Below are 26,786 nucleotides of genomic sequence, written 5' to 3' on the forward strand. Positions count from 1 at the left end.
AACCAGCTCTGACTTTGGCCTCTTTGCAAGTGAAGTTGATTCCAAAACTTAGGGTCCTCTGCTGGGAACACCTTGCTAAAGTTTCCCATAATTGCACTACCACTGGTGCAGCAACTCTGGGAACTATGGTGTAGACCGGGATGAATTCCTGACCCCATTGAAGTCAATGGCAAAATTTGAATTGACTTCACTGGGCCAGAATTTCATCCTATGTACCGGGAACCACTTGTGTTTTTTATGGCTGTCATCTAGACTCGCTCCGAGCAAGGTTAGACAACAGAGGTAAAATCCAGCACCTTCCTATGAATCTGTACTCATTTTTTTTAAACTAATAAAGGAACTTAAATTTATGTGGGGAGATTAATGTTTGATAATCTTGTAGGCTAAATCAACTAGAAATGTCTGTCCATTAAGAGTAGTACAGTAAATTGACTAGCTCATTGTAAAGTACATTTTATATTAGTCTTACCAAGGTACTTGCTAGATGATGAAATTAAAGCTGTCCTCAGATGTATCATCAACAAAATCAGTTCAGGCTGTAACAAGGCCATTGAAGTTACTGTGTTCAAAGCTGAGAGGTTATATAAATGTATCTTTTATTTCCATACAGGAAAGAAGATATTTGTCATTGGAGCAAGCTAGGAGAAAAGGTTTCCATAATGACTGGCTGTCAGACTATAAACCCGGTCCGTTTACTTTTTTTTTTTTTAATTGAACATTTAATACTTGATAACCTCACTGGATATAGCTGTGTGGTCTCCTGTCAGAGGGAGGAGCATGACTTGAAAATAAACTGGTATCTATTGAATTTGAAGGGATTGTTGTTGCACAAATGGGAGATCAGTGACCTAAAATGAAGGGTTCTCTTCCCCATGCTTGCAAATGTTTGGCCCCATTACATTTATTTTTGTTTCTTATGATTTCCAAGTTGTGAAAAACATGGCTATTTAAATATTTTTTATACATTGCCAAAAAGTGAGTGTTGTACATCTTTTTAAAACCAAAGATCCATTATAGTACATATAATCAAATCATAGAAATATAGGACTGGAAGGTACCTCAATATGTCATCTAGTCCAGTCCCCTACACTCAAGGCAGGATAACTAGACCATTCGTGACCACTCTTTGTCTAACCTGTTCTTAAAAACCTCCAATGATGGAGATTCCACAACTTCTCTAGGTATGCACTCAGTGCCTACTTTTAAAGGGCCAAAATGCAGCACTCCGTTTCTAGTTAACTAATCTTTATAAATGTCCCTACTAAGGTAGCAGAGAAGGTGGGAAGATGCAAATGCTGGACCAGTAGCTACACCATAACAAGGACCCACCACTGCACATGCACTCTCACCACCCCTATCCTAGTGGATGTATGGGAGTTGCAAAAGCTCCTGAAGCTTCCCGACTAGGTTTTATGTGGAACTCCACAGCACACAATGCTGGTGAACTGGGCTGTGTCTGAGTAGAAGAGTTGGATATAAAGCAGGGGTGGATAAACTACGGCCCGCGGGCCCGTCCTGTCCGGCTCCTGGCCCGGGAGGCTTGCCCCTGGCCCCTCCCCTGCTGTTCCCCCTCCCCCGCAGCCTCAGCTCACTGCACTGCTGGTGCAATGCTCTGGGCGGCGAGCTCCTGGGGCAGCGCAGCTGCAGAGCCGGGGCCTGACCCGGTGCTCTGTGCTGTGCGGCGCAGCTGCCTGTCCTGGTGCAGTCACGCCGCCAGCCACCGGTGCTCCAGGCAGCGCAGTAAGGGGGCAGGGAGCAGGGTGGGGGTTGGATAGAGGGCAGGGAAGTTCGGGGGGGGGGGTCAGGGGCCAGGGGTGTGGATAGAGGTGTGGATAGGGGTCGGGGCGGTCAGAGAGTGGGGAACAAGGGGGTTGAATGGGAGCAGGGCTCCCGGGTGGGCAATCAGGAAGGAGAGGAGGGGTTGGATGGGGCAGTGGGGGGCAGTTAGGGGCGGAGTGTCCGGGGGCGGTCAGGGAGCAGGGGTGGTTGGATGGGGCAGGGGTCCTGGGGGGTGGGGGGGGCAGTCAGGAAGGAGATGGGGGTTGGATGGGGCAGCGGGTCTGGGGAGGTCAGGGAGAAGGGGTGGTTCGATGGGGCAGGGGTCCCGGGAGGGCAGTCAGGAAGGAGGGGCGGGGTTGGATAGAGCGGGGGACAGAGAGCAGGTGGGGTGGATGGGGCAGGGGTCCCCGGGGGGCTGTCAGGGAACGGGGGTTGGATGGGGCAGGAGTCCTGGGGGGTGGGGAGGGGGTGGGCCACGCCTGGCTGTTTGGGGAGGCACAGCCTCCCCTAACCGGCCCTCCGTACAATTTCAGAAACCCGCTGCAGCCCTCAGGCCAAAAAGTTTGCCCGCCTCTGATATAAAGCATCAATATAGAAAGCATTTAGTGGAAGGTAGTCTGTGCATCTGCCCAGTTCTGACATATTCTAAGCCCTATGATCAACAAAATAACTTCAAGTCCAACACAATTAAGTATCAATCAGTATTGATTTGGATGAACTAATGAAGGAACTTTAAATTTCATATGTCAAGACTAATGCCTGATAATCTTCTAGGCCAGTGTAGTGGCCTAGAAGATTATCTAGGCCAGATAATAGTGATATGGTAGTTAGATTGACTTCAGTTTATTGTGACAGTCTTCTGAAGGACGACAACTTTAAATACAGATGCTGATAAGGGTTCAAAAGCATAGGGAACGAGAAAACTAAGTTATAAATGGTAGTGATGGTTTGTTTCCTTGCTGTGTTATGTACTGTAGGACCTCCGAGTTATGAACCTCTCGGGAATGGAGATTGTTTGTAACTCTGAAATGTTTGTAACTCTGAACAAAACGTTACGGTTCTTTCTTTTACCAACTGAACATTGACTTAATACAGCTGTGAAACTTTACTATGCAGAAGAAAAATGCTGCTTTACCTTTGTTTTTTTTAGTAGTTTATGTTTAACGCAGTATTGTATTTCTTTTTATTTTTTTGTCTCTGCTGCTGCCTGATTGCATATTTCCAGTATCAAATGAGGTGTGTGGTTGACTGGTCAGCTCGTAACTCTGAGGTTCTACTATATGTAAAAGATTCAGTAATATGTGGTAATTCCCAAATGACAAACTACTTTAAACTTCTACAGTTAAACCTAAATTCTTTGGCACTCAAGTTTTTGAAGATTATAACCTGGAGAGGCTGGTGGAATACATTGACTGGAAGCCTTTTTTTGATGTCTGGCAACTTCGAGGCAAATATCCCAACCGAGGATTTCCTAAAATTTTTAATGATAAAGCAGTGGGTGAGTATTGAAATAGCATTTCGTGTATGAAGGCAATGCAGACAGATCAGTTATTTAAAATATATATTCTGATTGTTCACAAATACACATGAGCAACTTCAGTTGAATCAGAAAGTGTTTTAATAAAATGTTGGTACAAAAGTTTAATAATAGAAAGTAAGTGGGGAAATATTTAGGCCCTAACTGTAAAGAGTTCACTTGTATATAAAAACAAAGGAAAATACTTTGATAATGGAAAAAAATTATAGAGGGCTTGATATGTCTCTATTCATTGTTGGACAACATCACTAGAAGCCCTGAGTCCCATTATGTATAATCCTGAAAGTACTTTTAAAAGACCATTGGAACATATGTAATAAAGCTGCAAGTGTATCCAAACCTCTAAAAATTAGTGTTCTTTCTGCTATACTATATTTAGAGCCCTGCAAATCTGCAGATATCTGCTTTATAGCTGCGGATATCTGCTTTATAGCTGCGGATAGCTGTGGACCATGTTTGCAGATCACAGGTCGGATGCGGCTACAAGTTTTATATCCGCACAGTGTTCTGACTAGATTGGGTAGCCAGATAATTTGCTATGTAACATAGCACATGAAGTATTTAATATACACTAGCAGAGTTAAGTGAGCTAAGGAATGGATACTATCAAAGTGAGGATGGTTTATGTGGTCTTGTGTGTTTGGATAAGCAAGACACTTGGGCTCGCTCTTTTAAAGCAATATGGAATGGTTACTAGTAATGGATTACAGCACAGAGTCTGTGAGGTGTTTAGGTGTAAGGGGGTCTCCCAACCACAATCTAATGATTTCTGGGGTATTTTAAGTACTTTCGTGTACGGTCTGTCCACATCACTTATTCTGTTCCACCTTTTTTACTGTATTAGAATTCTGCTGGCTGAAGTATTTGTGTAGCAGGTGTACTGTTACAACTGTGTAACCATGACAGCACGGACACCTTCTCTGTTAGCAACAGCTAAAATGCTACAGTAGTAACCAATAAAAAAGATGACTGAGGAAATAGCAGGATTATCCAGAAAGTGTATTTATTTAAAAAGAGGGGAGGGGAAAGCTGGAAAGTTGGTTAAAGTTATAATGTCTGGTTTTTTTTTTCTTTTTTCTTTTTTTGTTTGTTAGGAGAAGAAGCCAAAAGAGTTTATAATGATGCTCAGATCCTACTAAAAACTATTATTAGCCAAAAGAAGTTGCAAGCCAGCGGCCTGGTTGGGTTCTGGCCAGCGCAAAGTGTTCAAGATGATATTCATTTATACGTAACAGAAGAGGCAGTGCAGTCTGCAGAACCAATAGCTAAATTTTACGGCTTAAGGCAACAGGTAGGAAGATGGCGTATTTGCTGACCTAGTATAAAGTTCTTCTTCGAGTGCTTGCTCATATCCATTCCATTAGGTGTGTGCGCGCCGCGTGCACGATCGTCGGAAGATTTTTACCCTAGCAACACCGGCGGGTCGGCTGTGGAGCCCCCTAGAGTGGCGCCTTCATGGCGCTGAATATATACCCCAGCCGACCCGGCGCCCCCTCAGTTCCTTCTTACCGCCCCTGACGGTCGTTGGAACTGTGGAGCGCTGCTTAGCTGTTCTCCACTTTCCCTAGCTTATCTTGTTGTATCATAGTTGTAGTTATAGTTATAGTCTTAGAGTTTGTTGTAAGTTAGTTAAGTAGTTTTAAAGTTGTTCTAAATAGTCCAGGGGATTAAGGGGGTCGTCTCCCCCCTTTCTCCCCCGGCCGCGGGGCCGGGCTCATGCCCAACGCTCCCGGCTTCAAGCTGTGCGCCTCCTGCGCTAAACCTATGCCCACGAGCGACCCGCACGAATCCTGTCTGAAGTGCCTGGGAGAGTCACACCAGACAGACAAGTGTAAAATCTGTAAGGCCTTCCGTCCGAGAACCAAGAAGGAGCGGGACTTTCGGCTCAGGCAACTTCTCATGGAGGCGGCTCTTAGCCCGGACGCTCCTTCCACGAGCAAGGCCCCGGCACCTAGCACCTCGGTGCGCAGTGCCCCGGCGGCACCGGCTGCGACGACCACGCGAGGGGCGTCAGACAAGCCTCCCCGGCACCGGACCTCGTCGGCACCGCAGACACAGCAAGTGCCTCGGCGCCGGTCCTTATCCCCAGGGCATAAAAAAGCCCATAAGACGGGGACATCAGTGCCGAAGACGCCAGCTCCCCCAGTGCCGGGGGTAGAGCCGCGTCCACCGGTGGAGCAACGAAAACAGGTGCCTCCGGCACCGTCGACTCCGGCGCCGAGGCCGTTGAGTCCGGTGCAGATAGCGTCTCCCCCCAGGCCGGCGGTGATACAGTGCCTCCCGTCGACCCCAGAGACCTTCGCGGCGGCGAGAGACTTAATAGCTCTCACGGAGCCGGCACCGCCTCAACCACCGGCACCGACTGCACCGTTGACTCGCACGGTCCAGTCGAGGGGGAAACCTGCCTTGATGCGCCCGCCATCACAAGGGCTGGAACCTCGGCACCGATCCAGGTCCCGAAGCAGGTCCCCACGCCGCTCGCAGTCCCGGCACCGAATACCGTCTCGGCACCGGTCGTACTCGCGGCCAAGATCTTCTTCGCGGCACCGCTCTTCGTCTCGGCACCGATATGATCGTCGGCACCGATCAACGTCGAGACGTAGCTCTCGGCACCGCTACGGTCGACGCTCGACGTCGAGGGGTCGCTCCCGGCACCGGGCATATTCCAGGTCCTCGTCGAGGTCCAGATCCGACTCCCGGCACCGACGAGGTCATCGGCACCGGTCGCGATCCCGGCACCGATCGCCGGCACCGCGCAGAGATAGATCATCTCCGGACCGGCACCGTGCGGCACCGCAGCCCACCGGGATGGTTTCATCTCTCTCGGCACCGCCATGGCCGTCTAGATCGCTGTCTCGTTCCTCGGAGGACCGGTCGAGATCGGCATACCCCCCTCAAGGGCACACCGAGGAACAAAATTTCGGCCACTGGCAAGAGATGGCAGAGGACCACTCTCATGGACCATCTCACTGGTCGTTTTGGACCCCGTGGGCGTACCATCAGGCGCAAGGGGCTCCAGTTGCTTCGACCTCTCGCTCCGGTCACTCTGTTAGAAGGGCCCCGGAGTCCACCATCTCTCGGCCTCCGCCAGGAGGCATGGAGGCTTCGGTGTCCACGCCACCCGACACCAGGGACCCAAGTGCAGGTGATGCCCCGGCCCAAGAGCAAGGGGATCAGGACCCCCCCTTGGATCCGGTACCACCGGAGGCATCCTCTTCCTCCTCTCCGGACGAGGCAGTGGCGGGCACTTCATGTACGGGTCCCCCTCCGATAGATCTTCGGGCTCACCAGGATCTCCTGCGTAGGATGGCCCGTAATATGGACCTGCAGGCGGAGGAGATAGTGGAGGTGCACGACCCGATCGTGAACATCCTTGGAGCAGATGCCCCATCGAGGGTGGCGTTACCTCTGATCCGCACGATACAATCGAATGCGGATACGATATGGCAAACTCCTGCCTCCATTCCACCCACAGCGAGAGGGGTGGAAAGAAAATACTTTGTCCCCTCTAAGGACTATGGGTACTTGTATACCCACCCCCAACCGTGTTCACTGGTGGTGGAATCAGTGAATGCACGAGAGCGCCACGGCCAGCAGGCTGCAGCGCCTAAATCAAAAGAGGCTAAGCGGCTCGATCTGTTTGGCCGTAAGGTTTACTCAGCCGGAGGGCTACAACTTAGAGCGGCGAACCAACAGGCGCTACTGAGCCGCTACAATTTCAACTCCTGGAACTCTATGGGGAAGTTTAAGGAGTTGATTCCCCAAGAGTCCAGGGAAGAGTTTGGAGCCATGGTAGAGGAGGGCAAGAAGGTGGCTCGGACCTCCTTGCAGGCCTCCTTGGACATTGCAGACTCAGCGGCGAGGACCCTGGCTTCGGGTATCGCTATGCGCAGGATCTCCTGGCTTCAGGTTTCGGGTTTGCCTCCGGAGCTGCAGCAAACCCTACAAGATCTGCCTTTTGAGGGTCATGGTTTGTTCTCGGATAAGACGGACTCCCGCCTGCAGAGCCTCAAGGACTCGAGAACAATCATGCGCTCCCTGGGGATGCATGTTGTGGGCCCCCAGCGCAGGCCGTTTAGGCCGCAGCCTCAGCGCTTCTACCCCCCCCCGCCTCGTCAGAGACAGGACTCGGCCCGAAGGCGAGGGCGAGGTGGTAGAAGAAGGTGGACCGGCCCTCAACCTGGCCAGAACCAGGGGCCACCTAGACCACCTTCAGGCCCCAGGCAGAACTTTTGAAGGTGCGGTCGAGGACGGCGCCCCAGTCATCCCCCAGGATCCAGCCCCCTCCTTTCGGGATCGCCTCTCCCACTTCCACCGTGCTTGGTCCCTTATAACTTCGGACCGTTGGGTCCTCCGCACGGTGGAGAGGGGATACGCTATCCAGTTTTCTTCATTTCCCCCCTCCTCCCCCCCTTCCCCGTCCCTCTTCAGGGACCCTTCTCACGAGCAACTTCTTATACAGGAAGTCTCTACGCTTCTCGCCATGGGGGCCATAGAGGAGGTTCCGGTGGATTTAAGGGGCAGGGGATTCTATTCCCGTTACTTCCTCATCCCCAAGTCCAAAGGAGGTCTGCGACCCATCTTGGACTTGCGCGGACTCAACAAATTCGTAGTAAAGTTGAAGTTCCGCATGGTCTCTCTGGGGGCCATTATCCCTTCCCTCGATCCTGGAGACTGGTTTGCCGCCCTCGACATGAAAGACGCATACTTTCACATTGCTATTTACCCGCCTCACAGACGCTTCCTCCGATTCGTGGTAAACAGGGTGCACTACCAATTTGCAGTCCTTCCCTTCGGCCTATCTTCGGCCCCACGGGTCTTCACGAAATGTATGGCTGTCGTGGCAGCGTACCTTCGTCGGCAAGGGATACAGGTGTTCCCGTACCTAGACGACTGGCTGGTACGCGGTCGCACCAAGGAACAAGTTCGCGATCACGTCCACATAATAGTGCGCACATTCAACAAGTTGGGTATCCTACTCAACAAGGACAAATCCACTCTAGAACCTACCCAGAGAATAGAATTCATCGGTGCGGTTCTAGACTCCAGACGCGCACAAGCCATCCTGCCAGACAATCGCTTTTGTACCATCACGAGCCTCATCCAGGGACTCAAGGCCTTCCCAACTACCACGGTGAGGTCGTGCCTTACCCTCCTGGGTCACATGGCTTCCTGCACGTACGTAACCAGGCATGCCAGACTTCGGCTTCGCCCACTCCAGACCTGGGTGTCATCAATATACCGCCCACATCGGGACAGCCTGAATATGGTGGTCACAATCCCGAACTCGGTCCTGACCTCCCTCACATGGTGGCTAGATCACAATGTGGTTTGCGAGGGGATGCCGTTTCACGCCCCACAACCCTCTCTGCACCTGGTCACAGACGCTTCATCTCTGGGTTGGGGCGCCCATCTCAACGAGCACCATACCCAGGGCCTGTGGACTGCACCTCAGCTAGCCCTACACATCAATGTTCGGGAACTGATGGCGGTGCGCCTGGCGTGCCAGGCATTTCTCAATCTCCTACGGGGCCGCTGTGTGTTAGTTCTCACCGACAACACCACGGCCATGTTCTACATCAACAAGCAAGGAGGAGCACGTTCGTCAATTCTATGCCAAGAGGCCATTCGCCTGTGGGACTTCTGCATCGCCCACTCAATCCATCTCACGGCATCGTTCCTCCCTGGAGTCCAGAACACTTTAGCGGACCGACTCAGCAGGTCCTTTCAAACGCACGAGTGGTCTATCCGTCCGGACATCATACATTCCGTCTTCCAGAAGTGGGGGTTTCCCCAGATAGACCTGTTTGCATCTCGAGACAACAGGAAGTGCCACGTGTTCTGCTCCCTGCAAGGTCGAGCCCCAGGCTCCCTCTCGGATGCGTTTCTCCTTCCCTGGAAAGACCACCTGTTTTATGCCTTCCCTCCGTTTCCTCTGGTCCACAAGGTACTGCTCAAATTGCGCAGAGACCAGGCACAGGTGATTCTGATCGCTCCAGCGTGGCCGAGACAACATTGGTACACCACGCTGTTGGAACTCTCGGTTCAGACACCGATCCCGCTTCCGTTGTATCCGGATCTCATCACGCAGAACCACGGCCGGCTGCGTCACCCCGACCTGCAATCACTCCACCTCACGGCGTGGCTGCTCCATGGTTCACCCAGGCAGAGCAACAGTGTTCTCACTCTGTCCAACAGATTCTGCTGAGCAGTAGGAAGCCCTCAACACGGACCACATACTTGGCCAAGTGGAAGCGGTTCTCCTGTTGGTGCGAACAACGAGCCACGTCCCCATTGCACGCACCTATTCCTCTTATTTTGGAATATCTCCTCTCCCTAAAACAGCAAGGGTTGGCGATATCTTCAATTAGAGTTCACCTGGCCGCTATATCGGCCTTCCATCCAGGGGAACTCGCGTCCTCGGTGTTCTCTAACCCGATGGTCGTTAGATTCCTCAAGGGCTTAGACCGGATGTACCCACAACAACGTCAGCCCGTTCCGACGTGGGACCTCAACCTGGTTCTCTCCAAGCTCACAGGTCCTCCATTCGAGCCACTGGCCACCTGTTCACTTCTGTACCTGTCCTGGAAGACAGCCTTCCTCGTAGCCATCACCTCAGCAAGGCGCGTTTCTGAACTCAGGGCGCTTACATCCGAGCCCCCTTACACAGTTTTCCATAAGGATAAAGTGCAGCTTCGCCCACATCCTGCCTTTCTCCCTAAGGTGGTTTCTCCATTTCATATCAACCAGGATATATTTCTCCCGGTTTTTCACCCTAAACCACATGCTTCTCGCCAGGATCAACGTTTGCATTCCCTGGACGTACGCAGGGCCCTGGCCTTCTACATTGACCGCACAAGGTCCTTTAGAAAGACGACGCAACTCTTCGTTGCAGTAGCTGACCGAATGAAAGGCTCACCGGTCTCCTCACAACGCCTATCCTCCTGGATTACGTCTTGCATCCGGACTTGCTATGACCTGGCAGGTGTCTCAGCACCGCACCTCACCGCCCACTCCACGAGGGCCCAAGCGTCCTCGACGGCTTTCCTGGCGCAAGTTCCGATCCAGGACATTTGTAGAGCTGCGGTTTGGTCGTCAGTCCACACGTTTACAGAACACTATGCACTAGTACAGCAGTCCAGGGACGATGCTGCCTTCGGATCAGCAGTTTTGCACACAGCAATGTCTCACTCCGACCCCACCACCTAAGTTGGGCTTGGGAGTCACCTAATGGAATGGATATGAGCAAGCACTCGAAGAAGAAAAGACGGTTACTCACCGTTGTAACTGTTGTTCTTCGAGATGTGTTGCTCATATCCATTCCAAACCCGCCCCCCTTCCCCACTGTCGGAGTAGCCGGCAAGAAGGAACTGAGGGGGCGCCGGGTCGGCTGGGGTATATATTCAGCGCCATGAAGGCGCCACTCTAGGGGGCTCCACAGCCGACCCGCCGGTGTTGCTAGGGTAAAAATCTTCCGACGATCGTGCACGCGGCGCGCACACACCTAATGGAATGGATATGAGCAACACATCTCGAAGAACAACAGTTACAACGGTGAGTAACCGTCTTTTCTTTGTGTTGGTTTGTGAAGATGGAACAAAGGGATTATGTTAAAGTTCATGCTGAAAATGAAGTTAGCTATAATCTGAGAGAGCAATCTACAAAGGAAGAGTCATCTCCTGATCCCCTGTCTGCCTTTTTCAAAAATAATTATTAATTAATAACATATGTGAATGGTGAAACAGTGTATTACAGAACACTCCTTAGATTTCATCTTTTCAGATTCTTTTTCTTCTAATATTTTAGAAGCCATAAAGCACCTTTGTGCATCTATTATGCTGCATAACTTCATAATCAAGACTCTGTGTACCCAACCTACATTTTGCACCAAGATCCTCCATCAGACTGGAAATTCTGTGGGAGCTTAATTTATACTAAAAATTAGATTTTTGAATGAATTAAGTATGAACATTAATAATGTCGTCTGTCCTGCAGTTATCTGCAGTCTTTATTTTTGTTTAATTCTCACCTGGGGAAACAGTTGAGAATAAACACATTTATTAGCCATTTCTGTTAACAGATTAGTAGCAAAATAGTTAATTATTGACATTTTAAATGATCATCTTTAGGTTTGCATTAACAACCCATTCAGGTGAATGGAGAAGTTTGGATTTCTCAGAGTTACAGTTTCAAGCTATCCCAGGAAAATAATGTTGGTTCAGTTTATGCTTAGTTCATATTTTCAGAGTTATCTTTATGATCTTTAGAAACAGAATTAAAAAAAATATGTAAACTCAATTTCTGGAGCACAGTTTTGTGTACAGGTGTGGATTCTGTGAGACATGCTGCAGGATTTTGTCTAAGGTAACAGTATTGTTAGAGGGACACTGTCAGTTTACAAACCGCACTTCGATCTGAAATTTTTTTTTACTGCTGTTGTTACAAGTAAACCTTAAGATTACTAGAACTGAGAGATTCCCCCTCCCCCCCGCTTTGTTTTATGTGTTTGACAGCACTTGTATTATAGCCTGTTTTACTAATTCTCTTGTTCGGTCCGACAGTTTCCTCTGTTTGTGTAGGTCTTTCAATCAGCAACAGGAGAGAGAAAAATGTCCTTTACAAATGTGAAAACATGGTTGCAAAATTAGTTCTGTGTCTCACGGGTCGGGTGTTATACACAGTTACTTTCGACTCTTTGTTTTACTGATTGGATTTCAATATGAGTGTCTCTTTACAGGCTAATCCCATTGGTCTATCATCTAATATGCTGATCCTGGGCCTTAGTGTAAACTTCACTTTGAAAAGATGGAAGGCATCATACATCTAGGCCTGGCATATACTTGCCTTCTGATATTTACAAGAATATCTTGTATCTAGAAGTCCTTGTGGTTTAAAAATAACAACTTCTCGCCTGTTGAGGGAAAGTAGATGGACCCATTTCTAGGCCTGCCTGAGCAAGGGGAGGGGAGGGATAGCTCAGTGGTTTGAGCATTGGCCTGTTGAACCCAGGGTTGTGAGTTCAATCCTTGAGAGGGCCACTTAGGGATCTGGGGCAAAAATCTGTCTTGGGATTGGTCCTGCTTTGAGCAGGGGGTTGGACTAGATGACCTTCTGAGGTCCCTTCCAACCTTGATATTCTATGGTTCTAATGAACTTTTTTAAAAAAATGCAAGTTCTTATTTGATGCAACTTTTTTGTTGTTTTTTATTTTAGGCCGAAAAAGACTCCACCTGCACAGACCCATATTACTGCCTCTCTGATTTTATAGCCCCCTTGAATTCTGGTGTTCGTGACTATTTAGGCCTGTTTGCTGTGGCCTGCTTTGGGGTAGACAAGCTGTGCAAGGAATATGAGAAACAGTGTGATGACTACAACAGCATAATGGTGAAGGCACTGGGAGATCGTATAGCAGAGGTAACAATTTTTATTACAGATTGCATGGCTGCTTATACTTTCCTCGAACTCTCTATTGGACTCATTTGACAGTCACTTCTTCACCTTCTTAGATAAAAGTGGGTGTTGTGTGACATGGTGCGTCCTACTCGTTAAATCTGAAATTACTTGCCACTGAATATGTCTTGAGCAAAGAGAGGATAGTCAGCATGAGCAACAGGGGAATCTGAGACTCAGTGCAGCTTTCCAGACTTTTTTCCATCACGAGAGAGTTTCAGGGTCAAGTCTCAAAAAAGCAAGTAGCTTTAAACAGGTTGTAAACTGGGCCTCTTTTTTAAAAGTATCTCTAACTCCCTCAGATAATTTTTTGGACCCTAAAATGACCTAATAGTTCTACCCTTGGATACAAACACAGGGATTCCATTGGCTTTAATGGTAACCACACAAGTATATCCAAAGGAAGAATTTGACCCACTGTGGCTAAGATCTTATCTACAGTGTGAGTTTGTCCTGATTCCAGTCATGTGCCAAATTTTGGTGCAAACTTATAGTGTAAACAAGAAAAGCTGGAATTTGCACCAGTCAAACTTCTCCAGTTTCAAACAGAGCTAAGCTCTTCTGACACAAGTAGCAAATTTGTGTGTCTGTACTAGAAGTTTATGATGGTGCAGCTACACCACTGGCTCGTCTGTCATGGCTGGAACCAGGGCAAATGGAATAGTGTAGGCAAAGTCTAAACATCTTCTCTAAGCTTGGCACTGTATCGTCATCTGGTTACCAGCCACCTCTTTCCCACCTCCAATACATACGCTTGTCAAGCACCCATAAAAAAAACCCAGAATTGGTGAAAGAAGTGCATTGTGTGTGTTTCAGTAGAATCAGTTTGCTTGTATAATGCTTATTTACCCATGGTGAGAGTCCCTACAAAGAAGTAATTTAAATCTGACCATGTCATTTTGTCCTTGATTAAATTGCTGTTTTTGGCAATCTCTGCAAATTAAAAGAATACTTACGCTTTGTTCCCAGGCCTTTGCAGAGGAGCTCCATGAAAGGGTCCGAAAAGAATTCTGGGCTTACTGTAACAATGAACAGTTGGATATTTCAGACTTGCGCAGGATCAGATATGATGGAATCCGTCCAGCTCCTGGGTACCCGAGCCAGCCCGACCACACTGAAAAACTCACCATGTGGAAACTTGCAAACATTGAGGAGGCGACAGGTATGTGCAACCTTTTTTATTTCCCCTTTGACCTGAATAAGGAATTAAAACTCTGTGACAAAGTATCCAATGCAGAGCTGCATACAAACAAAAATCAAAACAATTATAGTTGGAATCTCTGTCTGTCTCTCTCTCTTCCCTCCCGCCCCTATTCCTTTGCTGCAGCCAGGGAGGTTTTTTTATGGAACAATGTCATCTTGCTGTTTTTCCTGTATGTTAGTGAATTTTGTAGTAGAATCTAGTTTGCATTTAAAAAACATTTCTAATGTCTTTGTGGCCGCAAGCAAACTTCCAAAGATGAACAAAGTGTAGATCAATATAGTGATGTGTTCCCCAGTCTGCAGAGAGCCTCAAACCTCTTAGACCCCTTAGAAAGTGTGAACTGCCCTGTTCCTTTCCTGTTGCTGTTTTAAATGTCAGCTATCTCACTGCTAATCCCAAACTACCTTCCTAGGTTCCAAAAACCCCTAATGTTCCCTTCCAAGATGCCAAAATGTCTAGTTTATCCCTAACAACTTCTACACTGCAGACCTGCATTGCTGATACAAAAATATGCAGCGTGTTGAAAACTGAAAATGTAGTGCCCGAGGAAAATAAATTTTATTTAATAAAAATAAATAACACAAGGAATATTGAACTATTATTAATTTTCCCGTTTAGTTCATTAAAAACCTGCATTTTTGAATTTGCCTAATGCTGTCTCAGAATTTTCGGTTTGCCAAACAAGACCACTCCAGAACTTAGGTGTGTTACTATCAGTTACTACACAAAATGTTATTTTTCCTTTCAGGTATTCAGTTAACTGAATCACTAGCAATGACACCTGCCTCCGCTGTTTCAGGTCTCTACTTCTCCAACCCCAAATCCAAATACTTTGCTGTTGGTAAAATATGTAAGGATCAGGTAATTTGGATTCCATTATATAGTTGAGCTACAAATAAGCTGATTAAATAGTAGAAACAAGCTGTTTTCTGACTATTTTGGAAACGTTGACTCATGGAGACTTACTAATCAATGTGTTAAAATCTTTCTCTTGTTTCTTTGCAGGTTGAAGATTATGCACTGAGGAAAAACTTGCCAGTGGTTGAGGTTGAGAAATGGCTGGGGCCCATCCTGGCATATGATTTGGAATAACTGTTTGTGGGATGGCAGGGGCAAGCCTCTGCCTTGCTCTTTCCAGTTTCTTCTCCAGAAACAGAACAGAGCTGGACTTAGAATCTTGTAGTTTGCATCGATTGACAGAACCTCTCAGTGGGCTTTGGAGGCTGTTCACTTTGTAGTATCGCTTGCCAACAAAAAGAAAAACCCCACCACATTTTTGTGTGATTCTTTGTTAATTTTTGGCAAAGTAGTTTTGTATTTAAATATGCCCTTTGTTAAGGGGATAGTACTGAAATCCTCTAAAGACCTCAGAATCATAATTGTGCATTTCTGTGCCCAAATACTATAACTGGGCTAGATGTAGAGATCAACGGGTTTTCTTTTTGATCGTGGCGGTTTTGAGAACTAGCTCACACCTTAATAATCTTGGGACAAACATTTGCACTGAAGCACTCCATTGCTTCAAATAATGCAGAATTTTGTTTCTGGTCTTTACATGGCATGTGTATCGGCAAGTCAAAAGACACGGAAATAGAATAAAAGAATGCCTCATAAGTAATGGGTAATACTTAGTGGGTAAGGAACAACTTGGGATCTATTCTCCCCCCTCATTATACCGATGCCTCTCCTGTATTTGGGAGAACACCAGACCCCATGCTCATATAACAATCTTGCTATATCAGAAAGAAGGTTGTATCATTAAGGCTATTTTGATTATTTTTGTCATTGTAACTACCAAAGTAATGTGGTGGTCTGAAACAATCCAAGTAATGCTGTATTATCCTAAAGAATAGGACTGAGCACGGAACTGAAAGCCTGGAATACTCCCAGCTCTGACAGGTCTTCTTTGGCTTTGGGTAAACCATGTTATCTCGCTAACTCAATGTCCGTAGCTGTAAAATGGGGATAATACTTCCTACTTCACTGGTGTGTATTGTGAAACTTACTTGTTGCTTATATACCACTTTGCGGATGAAAAGAGCTACTGACTTCAATATATTAGTTGCAGGTAAGTCTTTGGGTGCCTGAATATTAAAACTGTGGTTGCAATACCTTTGCTTACTGATAATGAAGAAAAGGCCTTTGGAAATAGCTGCTATGTTTTTTCACCCAATTACTACTTTTTAAGAAAAAATATCATATTGGAAAAACTGTTACATGACAATTTTTGAATCAAATTACTATGCTTAGTCCTCTGATCTGAATGTAAGCAATAGATAATCTACAAGTTTAGTCTCTAAATAAATATTTAATTTTGAATAAATTCACTGTTTATAAATGTTTTTAATAATCTCTGAGGTAGGCTCAGTCTAGCTCAGAGCTATGTATTTAATTATTAACTTTTAGGAAACATAGAGGAGAAAGTCCTGCTTTCTAAGTCTGGTATCTGTCAAAAACAATGACCTGTGTTGTAAAGAGACCCCCCCCTTCTAAATATATTGTTTGTAATCAATTGGTATTTAAATATTGCCTTACAATATTAACCTTCATCTGACTTTTGAAATATACTGAAAAAAATGCATATATGACTCCTTAAACAATAAATATTAATCTATCGGTAGTGCTATCCTTGTCAAACCTCAGTTTAAAATATATCATTGACATAAAATATGCAATAAAATCTGACCTATTTTTGTAGTTAATATACACTTTGCCCTATGTTTCTGTATTTAAGTCTTTGGATGGGATTTTCAAAAGCACCTAAGTGAGTTTGCTCTGAACTCATTTAAGTGCTTTGAAAAATCCCACACTTAATCACGTCGAGATTATTTTTGTAAATAGAAACTACATAGAGCAAGAGACTGAAAGGGTTGATTCTCATTCACACTCAGGTCCCTTTACAATACAAGGCCCCTGTACATTGCCACAGTGGCATCAAAGGGCTTTAGTACAAATGAAAATCGGGTCCTAAAATGTCTTATATTTTTCCCTATGAAAGTTAATATTTAATGTCTGGAATCTTTAATTTTCCCCACTCAAAATCTATAGTTGGGCTTTTCTAGGTGCTAATAACTGGCATATCTCCCCCCCCCCCTTACTGGTAGATGGAAAAAGAAGGCCAGATTCTGATCTTGCTTGTATTGGCATATCTCCAAAGTAACTGCATTGAAGTCAGTAGGATTACTCTGGAGTTATGTTGGTGTAAATGAGATGAGAATCTGGCTCATACATCTTGATCTTGCTTCCATTGATATCAGTAACACAACTACCAGTGACTTCAGTGGAAGCAGGATCAGGCTGACTGCTCTGAGTGTTACAAGAAGATGAAAAGATATAGGGGGATATGACAATGTTGTGTTGGTACTTAGCACTAAGAAATCCCAAGAGCCCAACTTTCAAAGGTGCATGCAAGTGCTTTGTCCATAAAAATGTACACAGACTCATCACTCCCACAAAAATCTCCATTTCCACATGCAACACATGTAATTGTGCATGTCTAAAAGCCAGTTAGACAGAGATTCATTTTGCGTGTGCAGATAGGGTTTAGAAGGGTAATGAGTGCTAATATATTTCTGTGGGCTCATCAACTGTGGCCTCGTTTAAAAGCTTGGTCCTAAATGTCAGTTGACTTAACTGATGAGACTCAAATTTGATCCCTTTTCTGTCTCTAATTTGATCCCTTCAAAAGAATCACAGCAGGTTCTGAGAGAAAAGACCGTCCTTTGAATAGTTCTACCTTGTGAGCAAATTGATGGGATTTTTTAAAAGCAAACGTTATTTACTTTCCTTGGGATTCCTTTTATTAAAAAGACATAAGTTCAAATATGAAAGGAATATACTGCTTTGAAATTTATGAGACAGCGGTGGTTAAAGTTGTCTTCAAAGTCTTTCCTGAAAACATTGTCCTTTTTCGGACATCTCAAGATGGGACTTGAAATCTGCTCTCCCTGGTGCTTTATTTTAACTTGAAGGCAGGGCTTTAATTTTTAATCATTTAGCCATTTCCTCTTCCCTGCTGCACACATAGTAGGGCCTGCCACAGAGGCCATTCTTCTACCAAATTTCAAGTCTCAGCTTGAAAGCATTTGCATGTTAGAACTTCTCAAAGAAAAAGTCACCAGAATTTTTTTAAATATTTCAGAAGAATGTTTTTTTCCTTAGCCGTGTTCTCAGAAAGAGTGGAACCCCATTTTAGCTGAAACTTTTCAAAATAACTCAGTCTATTACAGTTTGGCAAAGTTATAAGCTATTGAAAACAGGATCTTATAATGGGAAGGGACAGGCAACCTTAATAATAGGCAGTACTACTAACTCTGCCTATAATGGTGTTGTTCTTGGACATTTATCTGACCCTCAACATGATTTTTGTATTTGATTTCCTTAACTGTTTTGTATGGTTGGGTTGGATAAGAGGAGTTATGACTACTATTAATTGGAATTGCGTTCAGTATAAAAGTTTATTACACAGTAGTAAGATGGAGTGCACATCTTAATAAAGAGTAACCATCGTTAAGTAGTTAAATTATATAGTTTAACAAAATACAGTAACAAGCCTTAAGGATGTTGAGCACCAGAGTAAAATCCACCATTTAACCTCTGCTGCTTGTGCAAAATAAGCAGTGTTACAAAACCACTCTCAGCCATTTCCTAGGATGATTGTTTTTAGAGCTAACCATGAAAGCCACAGTTCATGTTAGTATCATTGTCAAGGCTGATAGACACAAAATTGAACCTGCTCCCCCACTTATCCATTTGCTAAGTCAATGCAGCATCTTGTGAGTACTTTTGTAAACAAATGCCTCAGATCTTTATGCAGCAAAACACTTAAGTACATGCTTAATTCCTATTGAAGTCAGTTGGATTTAAGCACATGCCTAAAGTTAATCATATATTTAAATACTTTGTTGCATTGCACCTTCAATCTGTTGTTCCTTCTAACAAAATGGGGGCACATAGGATCTAATGCTGCCCAGACGTAAGCACTTCACAGCCATGAGTAGTCAGATTCAATTCTGATGACAGCACCTCTGTTCTGTATAAGGCATGGATTGTACCCTGATTGGTCCACCTCAGATTTCTGAAAGTGAAACTAATCAATGGGCTGCCTAAATAATTAAATAAAATAAGTCCCACAGCTTCAGCATATCAGTTTCCACAAGCTCAGACTCCTGGAACAGGAGGAGAGATCTAGAACTGTATCTTTGGCTGGCAGCTGAAGACCCCTCCTTCTGGTTAGCACCAAGATTTATCACAAATATATGCCTTGCTGTCTCTTTCTTTGAGCACTCCCATTGGAAGCGCTTAGTGATTCCAGAAGTCTACAGCTGCAATACTACCTTAAACTGAAGTTTCTAACATCTTGAGAGACCATCCATTGTGAACTCAAACTGAACTGGAGAATTTGTGTGTACATTAGTTTGATAAGTAATAAATACTTTTAAACATGTATCTCTTTACACAGATTGGATTATTCTAAGATGAAAATTTCTCAAGTTATAAAAAGATGGTGAAATCTGTGTTGAACTACATCATGTCATGTGTAAAGTATAAATGTTGGTTCATTCTAAAAAGGTGAATTTGTGGCTGATAGATTCCTTCTGCACTTCTGTACCCTGACCTTGTGAGAACAAACATGTACATACGTTTCTGCAGATTAGCAAGGTGGTTTTTCAGGAAGCAGACTGATGAAAAGCTGCATTGGACAGGCAAAGGACTAATTTAACAAACTGCTCTTTAGAGATATGTTGGTAAAATTTGTACTTGATTTATTGCCATAAATCATGCTGGTTTTTAAACACATGCTTCAATCTTGTCTGTGCTCAGCTGGTTTGATTTCAGGAAATAAGTGCTCCTGAGATGCAGTGCTTTGCTAAATACAGTACAAGAGCCTCTTCACCCAATCAGGAGTTTATAATTTACTGTTCTGCAGTGGCTCTCAATTAAGTTTTGGCTTTTATGATCGTCTCTCTAAACAGACAGTTCCAGTTAGACGAATATGAAGAATAGATATATTCTTAGAGTGCTTGCTCATGTCCAGTCCATACTAGTTGTGTGTGCTTGCCACATGCACCAGTGCCAGAAGTTTTTCCCTTGGCAGTATCTGTAGGGGACTGGCTCTGGCGCCCTCTGGAGTGGCGCCCACATGGTGCGGTATAAGCAGCACCGCCAGCTCCCCCCACCCTCAGTTCCTTCTTGCAGGAAACTCCGACAGTGGGGAAGGAGGGCGGGTTGTGGAAGAAAACGGAAAAGGTAACTGTCTTTTCTTCTTTGAGTGCTTGCTCACGTCCATTCCATATTAGGTGACTCCAAAGCAGTACCCCGGAGTGTCTTCTCTGGCCTGCTGAGTGATGGCATAATGAGTGGTAAACATGTGAACAGAGGACCACATTGCAGCTCTACAGATGTCCTGGATAGGGATGTGCACCAGGAAGGCCGCCAAAGATGCCTGCGCTCTTGTTGAGTAGGCTCTGACAATCGGTGGCAGCGGACCCCCCCACCAGGTCGAAACAGGTCCTTATGTAGGAGGTGATCCAATTGGAAATCTTCTGAGAGGACACTAGGTGACCCTTCCACCTATCCGCTGTAGTGATGAAAAGTTGAGTCAGTTTTTGGAAAGGTACATTCTAAGTAGAAAGCCAAGGCCAACACATCTCGAAGAACACCAGTTACGGAAAAGATAACTCTCTTTTTCTATTCTTTTAGGACCTAATGCTACAAGTCTTGTGAGAAATCTTAGAGATTTTAACAGGGCTACTTATGTGAATAAGTGTTTGTAGGATCAACTCTTTAATAACTTTGCTATACATGAAAGCGTTATCATATCCATGCATAAAAAAAGTTTTTATTCATACAAATGGAAGTGAGTGCATTACCTTATACTTCTATAATGGTCTTCTTGCTTCAAGACTCATATCTAGTTATTTTACAGCACAGAAGAACATATGCGTTACATGTTCAATTCAGTGATAACCACTGGTGAGATCAGTTGGATTTTACTAAATGCACAGCAAGAGGACCAAAGTTGTTAAGGGAAGATTATTTACTGGAGACAGTGGGGAACTAAGGTGAATTGAGGATTAGATGTACACAAATAGCGAGCTACCATCACGCCCAAATCCTTTAGATCTCACTACATCCTTTTTGTTTCCCTATTCTAACACCCCTCTTTATCCACCAACAATCTCCATTTTTGTTCTCAGCTCATCAGCCACCCTTCTCAGTCCTGAACCCCCATATTCCGACATAAGAAGAAATAAGCAGCTTTAAATGCACTTTGTTGATGTTCCCTCATCAATAGTCTGTCATAGTCATGCTGGCTACTGCCTACTCCCCTCCCCCCACTTTCTATTTCTTAAGCTCAGCTGTCTTTTCTCAAGGCACCATCAGACACCATTTCCCTTTCTTTCAGTGGACTCCACGCAAATTACTTTACTCTTGTGATTCAATGGATCCCTTGAAGAAATGAGATTTCATCACCTCCTAATTTTCTATTTGACCTCTGCATCTGGGTGGATTTGATTTAAATCAAATTGATTTAAATCACTAGTCAGGAAGACTCTATTTAATCATGGATTTCTCCATAAAAGTGCATCCTTGTTGGTTGTTATAACCTTAATACATATTCTTCACAACTCAGAGATAGATGTAGGTTTTGTTTTTAGAAGGTACACACTATACATTTTTAAAGTGATTTATTTTGAAAACTTTTCAGATTAGCTTTACAGCTATATCAGAAAATGAATGATTGTTTGGTTATTTCATTTACCAAAGGTAATTGAAGCAGATATTTATGAAGTCATTGGGAGGTGAACTATCTCCAGTTCAACAGGTTAATCATTAATATTTGGAGGTTTTTCTTGCCATGCTGTATAAGGAGGAGAACATCAACAGACAGACATTTAAATTGTTTATTTTTTTTAACTAAAACAACAATGTTATGTATTCTGGATTTTTTTCTTCAACAGCAAACATATAATATTTTAACAAAATAAGCATATGAATTTTTGAATTTAAACATTCAAGTTTTTAAAAATCAGGTTTGTTTTTGTTAAAATTGTTTAAAATAGTTAAATGAAATATTTTTAAAAAAAAAAATTTGATCGACTATGTCAGCCAGGTCAACATGAGAAACTTAAAATATTGGCTTCTGCAGCTAACTCAGTCACCTTCACCTTCATTTTCCTGTTTTGTTCAAAATCTGGAAAAGAAAAACAAGCTTTCCTGCTTTTTCAGGTCCCAAACGATTTCTCAATTTGGAATGAATTAGTCCAAAGGAAGAAAATATTCTTTCTACACCAGCAGAAGAAGCTACTGCTCTTAAAAGCAAGATTATTACTTCAACAGTCTCTGAATCCAAGTACTTAAGTGACTTCCACCAGTTCACTGATGTGACTTCCTTTAAAACATCATCAGCAAACATATTTCTTGAATGGTTTCAAGTATCAGGGGGTAGCCGTGTTAGTCTGTATCCACAAAAACAACAAGGAGTCTGCGGAAATGAGGTTTTTTACCCATGAAAGCTTATGCCCAAATAAATCTGTTAATCTTTAAGGTGCCACTGGACTCCTTGTTGTTCTTGAATGGTTCTTATTCCTAAACTGGGTCTCTTTTACGGCCTGCTGCCATTATAGGTTTTCCCTTTTAGTGAGAGAATGGTATGGTAGATCTGAAATCAATGAAGGCTACACTCAGAAAGACCTCAAGACTTCTGGAATGTGCTGCTCAAACAGTTTCAGTTTTGTTTCTACTGCCTGTCCCTCCCGTCTCACATTAATCTCCAGACTTCGCCTTATTCCGTCCCCAACAATCTTCTATTCATTGAACTGTTTGAAACTGCACTTTTAGAGAGAGGTAAGGGATTGACTCTGTGTACACAAATTTGCAGAGGGACAATAAGGTTGAGGTCTGTTATTTCTCACTTCTATATATTATTGATTGATTGATTTTAAAACATTTTTGCTGTTAACAAGCATGTTATCTCTGGAGACACAAATCCACAGTTTGAGAACTGCAAAACTAAGCATCTCTGATGGTATCTTCTAGGCTGAGCACTGAGTCCCATTGGGTAGATAGAAAGATTAACCTAAATAATCTATACTGAAGCCCCTGGAACCCCATAAGATTGGGTCCCTAATCCATGAACTATTGGAACTCATTTACAAAACTTTTCTTAAACATTACATGAATATATTGTCTCATACTATAGAATTAGAATTTATAATCCCTATTCCATGATGAGATATCTTTGAGCTATAATGTATCTTAATTAAAACTATCATTAGATAGGTTTTTTCCCTCAAAAATCTGATTTAAATAAAAATAGATTTTTATTTTTTTTTTTAAAAATCATTGATTTTTATCCACCCTACTTTGCATATATTTCTCCAAATTTTAGGAGGCAATTTTAGGTTTAATGTCTGATAGTGTAAATCAGGTGGGATGGCAGTGAGTGAGGAAAGGTTACATGGCACTGGAGTACTGGCTAGATCCCTTAACTTTAATTTTTATATTAATTGTATTGTACCATCTAGAGGTCTTAATCTCTTTAAATCTTAAAAGAATAAAGTATATAGAACCCTGAAAAAAATCCTTAGTCATATTTATGACTAGGGCCCTACCAAATTCGTGGTCCATTTGGTCAATTTCATGGTCGTGATTTTTAAAATTGTAAATTTCATGATTTCAGCTATTTAAATCTGAAATTTCATGATGTAGTAGTTGTAGGGGTCTTCACCCAAAAAGGAGTTGTGTGTGGTTTGCAAGGTTATTGTAGGGGGTTGCGGTACTGCTACCCATACGTTTGCGCTGCTGGTGGTGGTGGCGCTGCCTTCAGAGAGCAGTGGCTGCTGCTGGCTGGGAGCCCAGCTCAGAAGGCAGAGCCACTGACCGCAGCACAGAAGTAAGGATGGCATGGTATGCTATTGCCACCCTTACTTCTGTGCTGCTGCCTTTAGAACAGCTGCCGCTCTCAGGCCACCCAGCTCTGAAGGCAGCGCAGAAGTAAGGGTGGCAATACCACAACCTCCCTAAAGTAATCTTGCGACCCCCCTCCATCCCTAACCACCTTTTGGGCCAGGACCCCTAGTTTGGGAAACGCTGGCCTCCCCCCCATGAAATCTGTATAGTATAGGATAAGAGCACACACAAGACCAGATTTCATGGTCCGTGATGCATTTTTCATGACCATGAATTTGGTAGGGCCCTATTTATGACCCAAGTACAATACTAAGTATTTTCATTATCCGCTTTAATCAGCCCCTCCCCATAGAAAACTCCTCCCAAAGAAAGACAACATCATGTTGGTGTTGTCTTTCTGATTCACCATTGATTGTGTTCCTTTCACTCAGTTTATTTAATCTCCTTATGTTCTGGCCAGAGGCATGCATGGGGGGGGGGGGGAGAGCAAGCATGGGCATGTCCCCCCCCAATAATCAGCAGGGGCACAGAACTTCTCTGGCTCTGGGGCCATGGCAAAGAGAGTGAACTCCTCCAGCACCCCTGGGCCACGGCAAGGTCACAGAATGTGCCCCTCCCAAAGTGGTCAATTTTTTATTTCTGCTCACGCCCCTGGTTCTGGCATATGCTAAATACATAAGGTATCTGGGTCCAACTACTTTCATAGAGGGGTTTTGTCCCTTTTGGAGTTCTTGGGGTCCCAGCAGATCTCAAGCTTGTAAAGGATGCTCTAAAAGCTTGGTAAAAGTATTCAGCTCTATGCTTTGTATTTTCCAAGTACTAATCCGGGGTGGGCAAACTACGGCCTGCGGGTCGGATGCGGCCCGTGGGATTGCCATCCCCGTGGCTCTGTGCACTCCCGGAAGTGGCTGGCACCATGTCCCTTGCAGCCTCAGGTGGGGGGGAGGGGAGGCAGAGGGCTCCACATGCTGCCCTCACCTGTAGGTACCTCCCCCTGCAGCTGCCATTGGCTGAAAACAGGGAACCGCAGCCAATGGGAGCTTTGAGGGAGGTACCCACAGGGGAGGGATCTGCCTCCTCCCTCCCCCCAGGGGCCAGAGGAATGTGGTGTCAGCCACTTCCAAGAGCGGCACGGGGACAGGGCAGGCAGGCAGGGAGCCTGCCCTGGTCTCGGTGTGCACCACTGCTACCTCAGAGCCGCTCCAGGTAAGCAGTGCCGGCCCGGAGCCCGCACCCCAACTCCCTGCCTTGAGCCCCCTGCCACACCCCGCACCCCTCCTGAACCCCAACCCCCTGCACTGAGCTCTTGCCTCATCCCTCCTGCACCCCAACTCCCTACCCTGAGCCCCCTCACACTCGGCACCCCTCCTCTACCCCAACCCCTTGCCCTGCACCCCCTCCCACACCCTAACCCCCTGCCCTTCATGGCTCTGCATACAATTTCCCTACCCAGATGTGGCCCTAGGGCCAAAAAGTTTGCCCACCCTGTTCTAATCCCTCCTCATATGGTGGAGATAGAGACTAGGCACTGGTTTTACACTTAAAAGAAGCAGTATGTTGCACCTTTTTGGGTGTAGGTAGTAGAAGTCTGAGTCTTTAATTATAAACCTCCATTCCTTTGGCTGGCTGCAATTACTGTGTAATTGTTCTTTTAACATAGTCCTCACTATGCTTTGAATGAGAGGCTATCTGGTTTGCCTACAGGAGACCCTGAATCTTGAATAATGCCAGCAGTCAGTGTCACAGCTGCCAAACATGCCTACAGGAGTGGAGACAAAGATATAAGGGCAAAATCTAGAAAGAAAACACTGATTATTTTGACCTCAAAGCAAATATATGTCCTATCAACTCTGTTTGTGTCAGTTTCAAGATAAATTATTTAGTCCTCAGGTGTCAGACAAGAAGTTCCAAGAATCTTGCTTTGCAATTATTATGAGCTTCCCCATTCTACCAACCATCAGTCCTGACTACATCCCTCAGACGGCTATCAACCTGAATACATTAAAGGCTGAGCTGAGAGAGAGAACAGTCTAAAGAACAAAGGCCCAGATTCACAAATCCATTTAGGCTCCTAACTTCAATTAATTTTAATAGAAGTTAGGAGCCTAAATAGCTTTGTGGATCTGGGCCAAAGCCCATAATGAGGCCTAGAAATGACATGAGAAGGAGACTCTCACATTCATGCGCTCAGTAGATTTTATCACTAGTAATGAAAAGAGATCAATACAGTTCCTTTTCCCCCCTCTGTAAGTGATACTCTTCATTTCCTGTTCTAAACTATTGTGTAATATTGCTGTATACTGTTAACAGATGCCACATTCTATCTCAGGGGTGTTTACACTTCAGTGGGAAAGTGATTCTTGTGTATGTAAGATTATGAGACAAAGCTGACCAAATAATTCACAATGATTTACTTTAATTTATTCATCAGTGAAATATTGATGGTTTTTTTTTTTTTATTAATTCTATGGAGTGCATAAATGCTCATCAAATTCAAATACAAAAAGGGGGCATGAAAATGACAAACACAAATTCACCTAAAAATCTGAACAAATCTTTCGGAGTACTCACCCAGTCCTATCATTCTGTTTTTTTCCAAAGGAAAAAGGAGTTAAGTGTACTGCAGTTACGGTGCTTTGGTTATCTAGAAATTATTCAATAACTATTTGAATTATAATTTATGACAAAAGCAACAGAGGGTCCTGTGGCACCTTTAAGACTAACAGAAGTATTGGGAGCATAAGCTTTCGTGGGTAAGAACCTCACTTCTTCAGATGACTTACTTGCATCTGAAGAAGTGAGGTTCTTACCCACGAAAGCTTATGCTCCCAATACTTCTGTTAGTCTTAAAGGTGCCACAGGACCCTCTGTTGCTTTTTACAGTTTCAGACTAACACGGCT

At 44.6% G+C, this 26,786-nt stretch overlaps 1 protein-coding gene across 2 annotated transcripts in view; it reads left to right on the top strand.

The window, feature by feature from the left end:
• Nucleotides 1-16,672, top strand: part of MTR (5-methyltetrahydrofolate-homocysteine methyltransferase) — an 86,991-nt gene extending 70,319 nt beyond the window's left edge. For both annotated transcript variants that reach the window (XM_005291180.5, XM_065589064.1), the window contains 7 exons: nt 611-686; nt 3,122-3,277; nt 4,411-4,607; nt 12,530-12,730; nt 13,736-13,928; nt 14,719-14,831; nt 14,976-16,672. In XM_005291180.5, the coding sequence (XP_005291237.2) occupies nt 611-686; nt 3,122-3,277; nt 4,411-4,607; nt 12,530-12,730; nt 13,736-13,928; nt 14,719-14,831; nt 14,976-15,062 (1,023 nt within the window). In that variant the 3' untranslated portion in view covers nt 15,063-16,672. The remainder of the gene's footprint in view (nt 1-610; nt 687-3,121; nt 3,278-4,410; nt 4,608-12,529; nt 12,731-13,735; nt 13,929-14,718; nt 14,832-14,975) is intronic.
• The last annotated feature ends 10,114 nt before the right edge of the window (nt 16,673-26,786 follow it).

Source organism: Chrysemys picta, chromosome 3 (genome assembly GCF_011386835.1).
Source record: "Chrysemys picta bellii isolate R12L10 chromosome 3, ASM1138683v2, whole genome shotgun sequence".
NCBI classification, from domain to species: domain Eukaryota; kingdom Metazoa; phylum Chordata; order Testudines; family Emydidae; genus Chrysemys; species Chrysemys picta.